At 48.0% G+C, this 14,659-nt stretch overlaps 1 protein-coding gene across 2 annotated transcripts in view; it reads left to right on the top strand.

The window, feature by feature from the left end:
* The first annotated feature begins 4,041 nt into the window (after positions 1-4,041).
* The window catches only part of CD4 (CD4 molecule), a 30,398-nt gene continuing 19,780 nt past the window's right edge, over positions 4,042-14,659 (top strand). For both annotated transcript variants that reach the window (XR_006735874.1, XM_045554464.1), the window contains exons 1-3: positions 4,042-4,154; positions 10,201-10,316; positions 10,426-10,596. Coding sequence is in view for 1 of the 2 variants with exons in the window: in XM_045554464.1 (XP_045410420.1) it covers positions 10,232-10,316; positions 10,426-10,596 (256 nt within the window). In the remaining variant the exon portion in view is untranslated. The remainder of the gene's footprint in view (positions 4,155-10,200; positions 10,317-10,425; positions 10,597-14,659) is intronic.

Raw genomic sequence — 14,659 nt, 5'->3', positions numbered from 1 at the left:
ATGGCTTCATCTCAGTTACTTCTTCTGTAAAATGCCTACCAGAAAGGTCTGGCATGTGCAAATGTATGTGCAAGTGCTCTGAAAATGCACAATCATCCTGGGGGTGCTAAGCCTCACAGCCCCTCCCTTGCTGTGGGAGAACACTCCTCTGAGCCGTTGTGATGGCCCTTCTTAATGCAGAGGACAGGCAGTGCCAAGAGGGGGACAATCCAGGCAATGGGGTCCAAGCGGGTAAATTCAAATCCCAGTTCCACCAGTTATGGTTACTCACTCTGCGACCTTTAGCAATTTTTAAAAACTCTTCAAATTTCCATTTCCTCATCTGTGTGGTCTGGAGAACACTACCTATGACCTATCATTCATGTGAGGATTAAATAAAAGACACAACTGTGTAAAGCATGCAGCAATTCTAAATGGTCGCTATAAACGCGTGCTCTCTCTTCCTCTTTTCTTTTCCTATTTGGAAAGCCAGAGGGAGCGCCAGGTTCTGGGGGTTGCTGACTCCCAGGGGCCCATCTCCACAGGCAGTCACAGGCCATAGCCCCCAGAGAGCTGGGCGGCCTTGCACGGTCCATCCGGTCCATGTTGCAAACCGGTGGGCTTGAAGGTAGAGCCAGCCCTTCGCGTGCTTTGTTTGATCTACCCAATGTTAAACAAAATCATTGCCAACATTAAAATTAGGAGATATTACATAAATGTCTGGTTTTCCACCTTCTCTCAAAATTTTGGCACAGCTGGCAACTCTGCGTTCGCATGCTGGTACAAGCTCTACTGTCAACTCGGCCGGAGCCGCCCTTATGGGATGCTGCTGTACTCACTAGTCCACCTGAGCCCCGACCCTGCCCTACTGCTCACAGCCCACCTGCTTTTCTATCACATTACCTGGCAGGCTCCAGTTTAAATCTGTGGCCCTGTGCTCCTGCTGTAGTCCAAACCTCTTCATTCAAAAAGTGTTCAGTAGCCCGGGGCTGGGGGGAAGGCGGAATGAGGAGTTAGTGTTTCATGGGTACAGAGTTTCAGCTGGGGAAGACGAAAAACTTTCAGATGGTCACACAACCATGTGAATGTGCTTAATCCCACAGAGAGCTGTACATTTAAAAACGGTTAGGCTGGGACACGGTGGCTCAGGCCTGTCAACCCAGCACTCTGAGAGGCCTAGGCAGGCAGGATTGCTTGAGGCCGGGAGTTTGAGACCAGCCCAGCAACACAGTGAGATCCTTTCCCTACAAAAACCAAAAATACTAGCCAGGCGTGGTGGTGTGCATCTGTATACCCAACTACTCCGGAAGCTCAGGCGGGAGGATTGCTTGAGCCCAGGAGTTCAAGGTTACAGGGAGGAGCTAAGATCACACCACTGTACTCCAGCCTGGGTGATAAGACCGTGTCTCTAAAAATAAGTAAATAAAAATGGTTAAAATGAAAAATTTTATGTTATGTATATTTTGTCACAATTCATTTAATATCAATAAAATGTAATATATAAAAAAAGTATTCAACCAGCAATAAGGGTCTACCAGGGCCAAGGCGCTCTGCTAGGGTGCTGGGGGTAGAGTGCTAAGTAGACAGACGTGGTCACGGCTCTAGCCTGTGAGCTAGACACTAAACAATGACTAACTTCATTACAATTGGACCCGAGCTACAAAGGAAGAAGTGCAGGGTACTGGGAGATCTTATCGTGAGGGAAATTTACTTAGACTGAGGAACCTGAGTAGCCTTCTCAGACTATCGGGAGGAAGTCACGCACTGGCAGATGGTAGGGCAACAAGATACAAATAGCCCCAACTGGGGAGCAGTGGGGTGCTCCCTCGCCCCTGAACCACCCACCTCCGGACTTTCTTCCTTTGCTTGCTTGCTTTCGTTCTTTCTTTTCTTTCTTTCCTCTTTCTTTCTTTCTTCTCTAACCCCGTCACAGATTATCAGACTTCTTTCATGTGAGCAATAACTTCCATCTTCCTTAAGCCTCTGTTTTTTGGGCTTTCTTTCCCTTGCAGCACAACCCAAGGCTCCCTGATACACACTTCTCCCCATTAACAGAAGGCTCTCTTGTGCTGAGACCTGCCGGCACTCTGCGCATCTCCCTCTGTAGCACTTGTCCAATCGCAATGAAATGATTCACGGTCTAGCGTCTGTATCACAAGCTAGAGCAGTGACCATATCTGTCTCACTCAACGTCACATCCCTAGCACCTAGCAGGGTGCTGCGCGCTGGTGGACAATTAACACTTGGTGAATATATGAATGAATGAATGAATGGAGAGGTTTGGACTAGAGCAGGGCTCCAAGTGCCTGCAGGAACCTTCTTGGGACTGTACACAGGAAAAGCAGGCTGGCTGTGAACAAGAGGGAGGATGTTTGCTTTCCAGCCCACCAGAAAAGAAGGGTTGAGGAAGGGCACACACCCTCCCTTGAAGGAGCAACCCAGAGGTTGCACCTAACACTTACACTTGTAACCATTAATCAAAATTGAGTCACTTGGACACATCCAGCCTCGAGGCAGGCTGGGAAGTATATCTTAACTATGGATAGCTATGAGGTCAGTAAAAAATTGAGGGTTCTATTACTCAGAAGAAGGAGATAATAGATTTTGGGGACAACCAAAGAAATAGCTAAGATCTTGACAAATGAACAAAAATTATCTAGATCAGTGGTTCTCAAAGCTAAGTGTGGCCCGCAGACCCTTGGGAGTCCCTGAGACCCTTTCAGGGGGTCTTCAAGGTCAAGCTATTTTCATACAAACAACAGGGTGTTTTTTGCCTTTGTAACTATGTTGACATTGCAATAATGTTGCAAGAGCCATCTGGGGAAAACTGCTGCCTTAGCACAAATGAAGGCAGTGGCGCCAAAATACTCTAGAGTCTTTGCATTCTTCACTGCCAGGTATTTGCAGTAAAAAAAAAGAAAAAAATTAATGCCAGTTTCACTTAAGAATGCCCTTGACGAAGCAGTAAATATTAATTTTATTACATCTCAAATTTGAGTACAGCGTGTCATGAAATGAGAAGCAGCACACAGCACTTCGGCTGCAAACGGAGTGCAATGATTGTCTCAAATAGAAGCACTTGTGTTAATTGTTGGTGTTGCAGGCTGAACTAGCTACTTTTTTCAGACTGGGGAATGGCATGCTCCCATGTGCGTCTTTAAATGATCACCCAGCTGCGGTGTGGAGGACTGCCCAGAGGAAGGTGGGTGGAGAGTAGACCAGCAAGGGGGCAGGAGCCGTAGTCCAGGCAAAGGATGATGTTGGCATCTTGGATTGGAGTGGTGGCAGTGGTGCAGTGACCTAGATAGATTTGGGAGCCATTTAGAGGTAATATCCACAGGAATTGGTAAATAAATACATGGGAGTGGTTGGGTGGAGGGGGAGTCAAAGGTTACACCCAGTTTACTTGGCTCAGGCAACTTGGTGGATGGTGAAGCCCTCACCAATTGGGAAACGTGGAGTAGTTTTGGACGGTTGTCGTCATATGAAGATGGTAAGTTAGCTGGGGATGTGTTGAGTCTGCTGTGTCTGGTGAACATCCAAATGGAGATGTCCAATGAGCAGACGGTTATCTACCTCTGAGCTTGTGTGAGATACAGGCTAGAGAAGAACATCTGAGGCTTGGCCAGGGACTGAGTCCTAGAGGAACAGAGTCTGGTTCATGACCACTCTGGTGTCTCAGGTGTCCTCCTAGGCCCTGGGTGCCCTGGAGGCACCCACTGAACAAATGCCCTCAGAGCCCTGGAGCCCAGCACTCTTTGGGAGCGTGTCACAGCTGCTCTCATGTCCCCACCTGCCTCCCACTCCTTTCCCTGCAGCCCAGCCAGATCTGGCGGTATCACTGATGCGGTCTTTTTCCTGCCACCCAGCAGTGGCAGTGACGCTCTGGGCTCCCGCCTGGTTCTACTTCACTTTTTCCCTTAACTTTGGCATTTTCACTTTGACATCTTCCTTGAGAGCCAGGGGGGTGGGGACCCCAGCCCCACATGGTGACGTTGGGGGCCGGCCCAGGCCTGGGGTGTGGAGGAGCCTCCCTTCGGGCTTCCTGTCTCTCTCGTTTAAGCACCTCTCTGCAGAAGTCACAAAGCCCTCTCCCCAGTGGGCTCCTGGTTGCAGAGTTCAAGGCCTCACATAGACACACCTGTGCGAGAAGCAGAGTGGAAGAAAGACAGGAGGTAAGATAGTCAGACTGGGCTTCATTCCTTTCCAGGAGCTGGGAAGGGGAGGGAACGTGGCAGATGCGCGGGAATGTGCTGGACTCTCAGTTCTCTGCCCACAGCTCTGGCTGCCTTCTGTCGCATTTCTCTTGGAACTGGTCATAAACAGTAATCTCCTGCTGGAGCTGTGAGCTCCCAGAGGCCAGGGGCAACGCCATACTCCTCTCTTCGTCCCCACCGTGCACAGCTCAGTGCCCAGAGCAGTGGGTGCTGCTCGGAGGAGTTTGGACCTGAACTGCAAGACCAGAAAGGGATGGGGACTGGAGAGGGTCCCCCAGGCTGAGAAAGGCAGTGGGAGGCAGCTCGTCATGGGGCAGTGGAGGACAGAAGACTGGAAGAGGGGAAAAGAGGAGAAAAAGAGGGAAGGAAGGAAGGCAACAAATTAGAAAGAATAAATAAATATTAAGGTGGTAGGAGGCCTATTAAAAAATTAAAAGAGGAAAAAAAGTAAAAGCAAGAAAAAGCGAAAGAATAGAATCCATCTAGAGACAATTCTCCCAAAATCAATTTTCCTCATAATGCAATCACCAAAAATTCACACCAAAAATCATACCTGCAAGCATTTCATAAGCCACTTGATCTATGCAGCTTCTTTTAGCTGTCTTTTGCATTTATGTGTATTTTTAAATTTTTGTCTTCTTTTGTGCTTTTTTAGGATTTTTGAACAATATGTCCAAAGGCACTTCTACTCTAGTTATCTTTAAAATGATGAATAAAGAGGGAGAGCTAAAATTCTCAGAAAGTGTTGACACTGAGCTCTTACCTATAAAATACTGTAAAAGTGATAGATACATATTTTTAGGTAAATATGTCATTAGAAAAATTGATTCTAAGAGAATTGATTTCAGGTGCCTCAGAAGGCCGGGCGAGTTAGAGGATTTGCAGACCCTCCTGGGCTTGGCGGAGTGTGGGGGAGACCTAGGACTCAACGTCCCTCCCGATGGGAGGCCCGGTACAGTGCCGGCCTCCTGCCTCCACACCCTCAGTCCTTTCCCCACTCTGAAGACCTTGTGGCCTTGAAGCCATGCTGTCCCCCAGTGTCCTCGGCCTTCCCTTCATAGACTTATTCTAGGGGAGAGATTTCCTGGGGCACTGTCTGATCCCTCAAAATAGACAGGCTCCATTCTTCAGAATTTGAAGATTTCACTCTAAGTGTGATAGCTATTCTGGAATGTCCTGCTCTTGTGGGGCAAATTTTTAGGGATGCAAGCCTGAGAGTAGGACCCAATGGGGGAGATCGTGGCTACTTCACGTTTTGAGAGACAATTTCTTGTGCTGTGTCAGATTCTGTAGGCTGATACAAAATGGCCGCCCTCAACAGCAGATGAGCGCGCCGCTGAGGAGCATCCGCGATACTCAGGAGATGATTTCCCCCTTCCACTGTGAGGGCACTTATACAGAAGAGGTCTACCTCTAAGTAAAAAGTCCCCCACCACCTGGTTCCAGGCAAAGTCTTGAAGCAGCCTTAGGCCCTGACCGTAATGTAGGGGTGGCGTTGAGGGGAGGTGGGTAGGCCAAGGGTCTTGAATACTGTTGACACCCTATAAATGCTGAATGAAATAACTTTGATGAGGGTGGGGGACCAGATACCTGGGTGCTGGGAGGTGGTAAATGGGTGGGGGTCGGTGTTCACGAGACTCCAAAGTTGAGCTCCGTTCTACATCTTTGGGGGGACGAGGGAGGGACCGAGGGCACAGCCACCCCCCGTGTGGGCGTCTGAGGCAAAGCAGAGGAGGTGGAGGTTGCAGCCACCGAACCACAAGGGTTCTTGGAGGGGTCATGGTCTCTAGGAAGTTCGTAGGAAGCCAGTCAGCAGTAGACGGGGTGTGCTGGGGGTGCACATCCCGCAGCTTGCTTGAGTGGGCTGCTTAGAGGCTACGGGGGGAAGATAAAAGTGCCTGTGGGACCACAGACTGTCGCTGTGGTGCGGCTGTGCCCTCTTCCTCTCCCCAGCCTCGCTCCTGTTCCATCCCTGGGCCAGGGTGAGAGCGGCAGGAACCTCAAGGGCTTTGAGAGAACATGTGATGCGCATGCTGGTTTGCTCTCATCTCTTCCTCGTCTCTCTTTGTCTCTCTTCGGGCCTATTGCTCTGTGCATCTGTCTTGCCTCCCAGAGTTTCTTCGTTTCTTTTCCTCTTTTTTGTGCCACCCTGCACTTTGTGTATGATTGTGGAGTGTGCTCTTGTGTAGCTGTTGTTTTAAGGAGCTGCTCCAGATCTGTCCCTCCCCTCCTCTCCTCCTCCCTGGAGGCCTCTGTGCCTTCTTGGGAAATCTGTCCATTTCCTTTTGTCCACGGTGTCCCTCCCACCCTGCAGCGTCTCCCTCACATTCTCCCTCAGCTGCAGGCCGGGCTCCCTTCACATCAAAGCTCGTCCAAAGCCTGCGTTGCCGCCAGAGGCCAGGATGCCTGTGTACAGGCCAGAGCGGAGCTTAGTGGCAGCTGGAGTGGGGAAGGATGAAAAAGAAGAGACACGGGTGTTCCAGGCACCCAGGAGAAGCAGCATGGCCTCCTGGCGTGTGAGGCAAAGCGGAAGAGAGACACAGACACGGGCAGCTGGAGGCTGGAGCACAAGCGTGGGGAAGCACAGACACAGAAATGCACAGACATGAGCAGAGAGACAAGCAGAGGGTGGGGCAGAGAGGGAGGGAGGGAGGAAAAGGTGCCAGGATCTCCTCAAGGGATCAGCGAGCCCTCCGGTCTCTCAGTCCCTTGGGGTGATGGTATACAGGATGGTACTGTACTGGGGCAGAGCATCTCTGGGGTTGCTGAGGATGTGGGAACCAAAGGCCAGCTCTCTGGGGTGGCAGCGGAAGCCCAAAGCACCAAAGGAAGCAGCAGCTGGAAACCCACAGCCTCCTCCCCTAAGCTGCGCCCTGGGGTGAGACGGGCGGTGCAGGGAGCTGGAGACAGGGAGGTGGCTCTCTGCACCAACTGCAGGACTTGGGGTGAGGGGACTCAAAGTGGCCACCATATGAGGAAAGGGCAAGATGTCCCCAGCCTTCTGCAGGCATCTCACCAGGGTGAGCTGAATCAGGATATCCCAGAGAAGGGTGATCCTGTATGGAGACTGTCCTGTCTTCACTGCTCATCCAGTTCAGTCAGTCTGGGATGGGGACAGTGGCAGTCACCTTGAGTGGAAGTGGAAGGCTGCCCTTGCCCCACTCTTCTCACCCAGCCTTCCTCTGAGCGCTTCCCGTGCCCCAGGCTAACTTGTAAACAATCTCACTGTGACTAGGACTAGTCTCCCTCCCTCCTTTTCTGGAAACCCCCTTCCTGACCTCTTATGTTCCTACTTGCCGGGTTTAAACAAAATCTATCAGCCAGGCTCACGCCTATAATCCCAGCACTTTGAGAAGCCAAGGCAGAAAGATCACTTGAGGCCAGGAGTTTGAGCCCAGGCTGGGCAACATGGTGAGACCCTGTCTCTACAAAAAATAGAAAGATTAGGCAGGAGGATCACTTGAGCCCAGGAGTTGAGGCTGCAGTGAGCTATCATGATGCCACTACACTCGGCCTGGGTGACAGACCAAGACCCTGTCTCAAAAAAAAAAAAAAAAAAAAAAATCTGTCTGTCTATTTCAAGCACCTACCACGTGTTAGGCTGTGGGTAATTCCTCCTCCAAGCAGATGGAGTAACTGGAGGGGCTTTTTTAATCTTCTCCCAAACCTCAGCAGGAGGACCAAGCCCCCAGCACGTCCCGTGAGTGCTACATCCGTACCATGAGTTGTGTATTAGTGAGTATCGAAAGAGGAAATCAGTGATTGAAGTCAACTTGGTTTAAGTGAACACGAGTCATTTCTCTGTGCTCCAGCTGGGGTCAGGCCTGCGGTGGCCTCACAGCCGGCTGGACCATCATCTCTGTCCTCAAGGGGCTTGAGCTGGTGGGAGAGACATGGGAACTCAAGTCATCCCAGACGGCAGGGCATGCCAGGGAGAGGGTGCAGTGGGGTTCAGAGTAGGCAGGTCGCTGCTCAGATGGCAAAGGTGCCACTAGGGGAAAGAAAGACCCGGCCTGGGAGACAGAATTGGAAATCTGGAGGCAGGATCTCATCTCAGCAGCCCAGGACCAGGTGCTTGGGGAACCTTCCCCAGACAGTCATCCCTCTGAGGCCCTCTAATGGCCTGGGCCTGGGCTTCAAAGACACTTGAGCCATGCACCTGCCTTTTTTTTTTTTTTTGAGACAGGGTCTTGCTCTGTCACCTGTGCTAGAGTGCAGTGGCATCACCCTAGCTCACTGTAGCCTCGAGCTCCTGGGGCTCAAATGATCCTCCCGCCTCAGCCTCACGAGTAGCTGGGACGATATGGGCATGAGCCACCCTGCCTGGCTAATTTTTCTATTTTTTTGTAGAGATGAGGTCTCACTATGTTGCTCAGGTTGGTCTTGAACTCCTGGCCTCAAGTGATCCTTCCACCTTGGCCTCCCAAAGTGCTGGGATTATAGACGTGAGCCACTGCCCTGGCCTCCTGCCTGCCTTCGAGGTGCTTTCTGGGTGGCCTCCCTTCAGACCCTACCCTAGTCCCATGTCATCTGGTTCCCAGTTACCACATCAAGCTTCCAAAACTCTACACAGACACGTCACATCTCTGCTCAAAGATCAGCAGTGGCTCCTAGTCACCTCCATGACAGCACTCCAATCTGCCTGTCAGGATTAACAGTCAGACCCCAGCGGCCTGTCCCACCCCAGCTCCCCATCTCCTCCCTGGAGCCCTCTCTACTCCCCAGCCTCCCTGCACATCCCCACCGCCTTTGCACACCAGAGAGGGGCAGTGCTTTCCTTTCCATCTAACTCTGGTTTTTGTTTTTTGTTTTTGTTTTTTGAGACAGTCTCGCTCTGTCACCTGGGCTTAGAGTGCCATGGCGTCAGCCTAGCTCACAGCAACCTCAAACTCCTGGGCTCAAGTGATCCTCCTGCCTCAGCCTCCTGAGTAGCTGGGACTACAAGTGTGCGGCACCATGCCTGGCTAATTTTTCTATTTTTAGTAGAGACAGGGTCTCACTCTTGCTCAGGCTGGTCTCAAACTCCTGAGCTCAAGAGTGCTAGGATTACTAACTCGGGTTTTTAAACTTGAGTATGATCAGTCTCCTGGAGGCTTGTGAAAACACAGATGACTAGACCAACCCCCAGTGTCTGATTCAGCAGGTCTAGAGCGGGCCTGAGAATCTGCATTCCTCACAAGTTCCTAGGTAATGCCGCTGCCTGACCCGGGACCACACTTTGAGAATCACTCCTCCAGCATTGCTGCCCGTTCCTTTCGGTCCATTCAGAGCCTTTCTGCACTCTCCCTTCCCACCCCCAGCCTTGACTGTCTTCCAAGCCCACGGAAACCGTGCCATGCTGTAAACTCTGGAATAGCATTTTCTGCTTGGTCTGCTCAGAGGCCTAGTAGGGTTGGTTGGATATTGAGCAGGGAAATGGCCCTCTGCTCTTTGTCTCCCTGATCCCTCTCTCCCTGAGGCTTGCACCAGGCCCAGTTTTCTGGGAGCTTTACTTCAGAACTGTCCACTGTCCTTCAACTCTTTTCCCACATCCCTGCAGCCACTACCTTAGCTCAGGCCTCATCTTTTCTCACTGAGATTGTTGCAGTCTTGCCTCTGGGGCTTCACCACCTCCAGTTCATCTTCCATACAACAGTGGAAGGGATCTACTTTGCAGACCTAGTCATCATCCCCACGTAAACTCCTCCACTGGCTCCTAGTACCCAGGATCAAGTCCCAGCATCTCAGCACAGCATCCAGCGACTTCACGTCCTAGCCTGGCTCCATGGTTTCAGTCCCCGCCAATTTGCCACCACCTTCTCCGTGAATCCTCTTGTGATCCCACCTGGCAAAGAGCCCACTCCTTGCCTGGGCACAGCACTTTGCGGCATGTCCCGCAGGGTGTCTGGTTAGTGGTATGCAAGTCCAGTTCCCTGGGCTGGCTGTAAGTGTCCTGAGGGGAGATTGTCCCCACATGCCCCGGGCCCAGTAATGCCTGCTGACTCACCATCAGTATCTCCCTCAGGCCCTGCCATTTCTGCAGGCTGGGGTCCCCGATGGCCCAGGCCCCTGCCTACCTCAACAAGGCCACAATGAACCGGGGAAGCTCTTTTAGGCACCTGCTCCTGGTGCTGCAGCTGGGTAAGTTCTCAGACCTGGGGTCACAGTGCAGATGGCATGGGAGGGAAATGCAAAGGTGCGGGGTGGACAGTGGCAGCGCTGAGGCCTGACTCCCTTCTTGTCCACCCAGCGCTGCTACCGGCAGTCACTCAGGGAAAGGAAGTGGTGCTGGGCAGAAAGGGGGATACCGTGGAGCTGCCCTGCAAAGCTTCGCAGAAGAAGGCCGTACCCTTCGCCTGGAAGCACTCGAACCAGACCAGGATTCTGGGAAAACAGGGCTCCAGCTCCTTCTGGACTACAGGTAGGGTTGCCTGGCTCCCCATCCAGGGAGGAAAACAGAGTATGGATCAAACAACCCTGGTGCCGGAGACCTGCTTCTAGTACATTCTGGGATCCCAAAAGGCTTGGATTGACAGAAACCCAGTGACACTCTTGCTGGCATCCCAGGGAATGGCTTTCAGCGGTGTATTAATTTGAATATTTTAATAGTCATGAATTATTTTAATGAGTTTTAATTAATTAGTTTATATATATATATATATTTTTTTTTTTTTTTGAGACCGAGTCTCACTCTGTTGCCTGGGCTAGATGCAGTGGCATCAGCCTAGCTCACAGCAACTTCAAACTCCTGGGTTCAAGCAATCCTACTGCCTTAGCATCCCAGAGTGCTAGGATTACAGGTGTGAACCACCTGTCTGGTCTTAATGAGTTTTAGAAAAATAACTATCACATAAAACCCATGATTTCTCAAATATTATTACTACAGATCCAAGTAGGCAATCCATTAAAAGCAACAGAATGATATTTTTTCTAGCTTTTTTTTTTAAGTTTTTTTTTAAAGAGGTCTTGCTATATTTATATTGCCCAGCCTGGAGTGCTGTAGCTACTCACAGGTGCAAACATAGTGTACTGCAGCCTCCAACTCCAGGTCGCAAGCGATCCTCCCGCCTCAGTCTCCCAGAAGCTGGGGACTACAGTCTTCTGCCACCATGCCTGGCTAATGTTTCTATTTTTAGTAGAGATGGCTATTTTTCTATTTTTAGTAGAGACCGGGGTCTCCTCTTGCTCAGGCTGGTCTTGAACTCCTGACCTCAAGCAATCCTTCCAGAGTACTAGGATTACAGACATGAGCCACCACACGCAGCCAACGTTCCTTTTTTTTTTTTTTTTTTTTGAGACAGAGTCTCACTTTGTTGCCCAGGCTAGAGTGCACTGGCGTCAGCCTAGCTCACAGCAACCTCAAACCCCTGGGCTCAAGAGATCCTTTTGCCTCAGACTCCCAAGTAGCTGAGATTACAGACATGTCCCACCATGCCTGGGTAATTTTTCTACATATTTTTAGTTGTCAGGCTAATTTCTTTCTATTTTTAGTAGAGACGGAGTCTTGCTCTTGCTGATCTCAAAATCCTGACCTCGAGCGATACTCCTACCTCTGCCTCCCAGAATGCTAGGATTACAGGTGTGAGCCACCTCGCCTGGCCCAACATATTCTTTTAATTATGAAAACTTCCAAAATATATATGAGTAAAATAATTATGTAATGAACCTCCATGCATCATCACGCCCAGCTTTAACAATTATCAATTTGTGGCCAATTTTTTTCATCTATATCCCCAAACCCCACCTACCATCACTATATTATTTTGTAGGAAATACCAGATGTTGTATCATTTAATCTATAAATACTTCAGTATGTATCTCTAAAGTGTAATGACTCTTTTATAAAACATATCCACAGTATCATTATCACTCCTTAAAAATTAAAAACACAGAGGCGTGGTGGCCTGTGCCTGTAGTCCTAGCTACCGGAGAGGCTGAGGTGGAATGATCACCCAGGCCCAGGGGTTCGAAGCTGCATTGATCTATGATGAAGTCTCTGTACTCCAGCCTGGGCCACAGAGTGACACCCTGTCTCTGATAAAAAAAACCAGAGAGTTAAAAATAATTCCTTTAATACAATAACTATCCAGTCAGTATTCAAATTTCCCAGTTGTCTCATAATATTATTTTTATATTTGGTTTATTTGAATCAGTATCCAAATGAAAATTCATGCATTGTATTTGGTTGATATGTCACTTAAATCTCTTTGAATTTATTCTTTTACTCTCCTTTTTTATTCCTCTTGTAGCTGATTGCTCAAGAAACCAGGTGATTGTCCTGTTAAGTTTTGCATGTTCTGATTAGGAGCTGGCTGCATTCCCATGGTGTCATTTAACAAGTTCCACTGCCCTTTGAATCTCCTATAGATTGTTGGTTAGATATAGAGACTTAAGTTTCCATTCAATTTTTTTGCCAAAACATTTCGTAGGTGGTTTTTGTTTTGTTTTCTTTTCTCTTAAGAGAATTTCTTTTGCCAAAGGTAATGTTTTACTTCCAGTTGTATCATAGCAGGAGTCATATAAGGACTGTCACTCTTTTTGTACTATTGAGATTAATCAGAGGGTTCAGCAGCTAGTTTTAAGAGAAAATTATAATAACACTGTTTTCAGTTTTTCTGTGGCTATCTTTGTGTTTGGTTTGTTTGTTTTACAGTTGCTTTCCTTTTATTGCAAGTAATACATTCATCATAGTGATACAGAATTTCCTTTTAAAATAAATTTATTTAATTTTAAAAAGTGAATCCATCTAAAGATGTTAAATAAACAAGACAGGTAGATTTGGCTAAAACCACGGATGAACTCTATGAATGGTTGAATTCTGGAAGATAAGGCTCCAGTCCAATCCTCTGCTTTTACTGGTGAGGAAGCTGAGGCACAGGGAGATAAAGTCCCTGTCCCAAGCTTTTGTGCCCACTAAGAGGCAGAGTTAGGGCTAGAGTTTGGTCTTTTGACTTTCAGGCAGATGTTAGACAGATATTTTGAAGACTGTTCTATATTCATACATATATGCAAAAATATATACATATATCCTACCTCATTTCTTTTCAGTAACTGCATAGTTTCTTTGTATAATTACATACTATGACTTATCTGAATATTGTTGGACATTTAGGCTTTTTTAAAATTTATTTATATATTTTTTGCTATCACTAAAAATTCTGCAGTAAATAACCTTTGGACACATGTGCAAATGTCTTTGTAGGATAAATTCATAAAGGTGAAATTGGTGCACCAGGTCAGTGTGATCTTTATTATTTTTAATTGGCAAATAATAATTATACATATTCATGGGATATTCAGTGATGTTTCAATACATGTAATATATGGTGATCAGATCAGTGTAATTAGCATATCCATCATCTCAAACATTTATCATTTCTTTTTATTGGGGACATTCAGTATCCTCCTTCTATCTGTTAGAAACTATCTATCATATTATTGTTAACTATAGTCATCCTTCAGTGGCAAAGAACACTAGAACTAGTCCTCCTATTTAGATGCAATTTTGTACCCTTTAACAAATCTCTCCCTATCCCTCCCTTCTTCCTACTTTTCCCAGCCTCTAGTATCCTCTGGTCTACTTTTTACTTCTATCACATCAATATTTTTATTTTCCACATATGAGTGAGAACATGTGGTGTTTAATTTTCTGTTCCTGGCTTATTTCACTTAACATAATGTCTTCCAGTTCCGTCCACGTTGCCACGAATGACAAGATTTCATTTTTAATGGTCAAATAGTATTCCATGGTATATATATACCACCTTTCCTTTCCTTCCCTTTCCTTTCAAGACAGGGTCTAGACTCTGTCTCCCAGTCTAGAGTGCAGTGATGTGATCATAGTTCACTGTAGCCTCTATCTCCTGGGCTCAAGCAAGCCTCCTGCCTCAGCCTCCCAAGTAGCTGGGACTACAGGCATGTGCCACCATGGTCAGCTAATTTTTAAATTTTTTTTGTCGAGATGAAGTCTTGCTGTGTTGCCCAGGCTGGTCTTGAACTCCTGGCCTCAAGCGATCCTCCTGCTTCAGCCTCCCATGCTGTTAGGAACGTAGGTGTGGGCCACTGGGCCTGGCCCCACATTTTCTTTATCCACTCATCTGTTGTTGGACACCTAGGTTGGTTCCATGTCTTAGCTATTGTGAACAGTGCTGCAGTAAACATGAGGGTGCAGATATCTGCTCAATATAATGATTTCCTTTACTTTGGATAAATTCTCAGTAATGGGATTGCTGGATCATATGGTAGTTCTATTTGTAAGTTCTTGAGGGATCTCCATAATGGCTGTACTAGTTTGCATTCCCACCAGTGTACAGGACTTCCCTTTTCTCCACGTTCTCATCAGCATTTGTTACTCTTGTGTCTTTTTGACAATAGCCATCCTAACTGGGATGATATGATACCTCATTGTGATTTTGATGTGCATTTCCTTCATTATTAGCGATGTTGAACATTTTTTCATATATTTGTTGGCCATTTCTATGTCT

The sequence above is a fragment of the Lemur catta genome, chromosome 6 (genome assembly GCF_020740605.2).
Source record: "Lemur catta isolate mLemCat1 chromosome 6, mLemCat1.pri, whole genome shotgun sequence".
In the NCBI taxonomy this organism is placed as follows: Eukaryota; Metazoa; Chordata; class Mammalia; order Primates; family Lemuridae; genus Lemur; species Lemur catta.
This window is presented reverse-complemented; position numbering and strand designations above follow the sequence as displayed.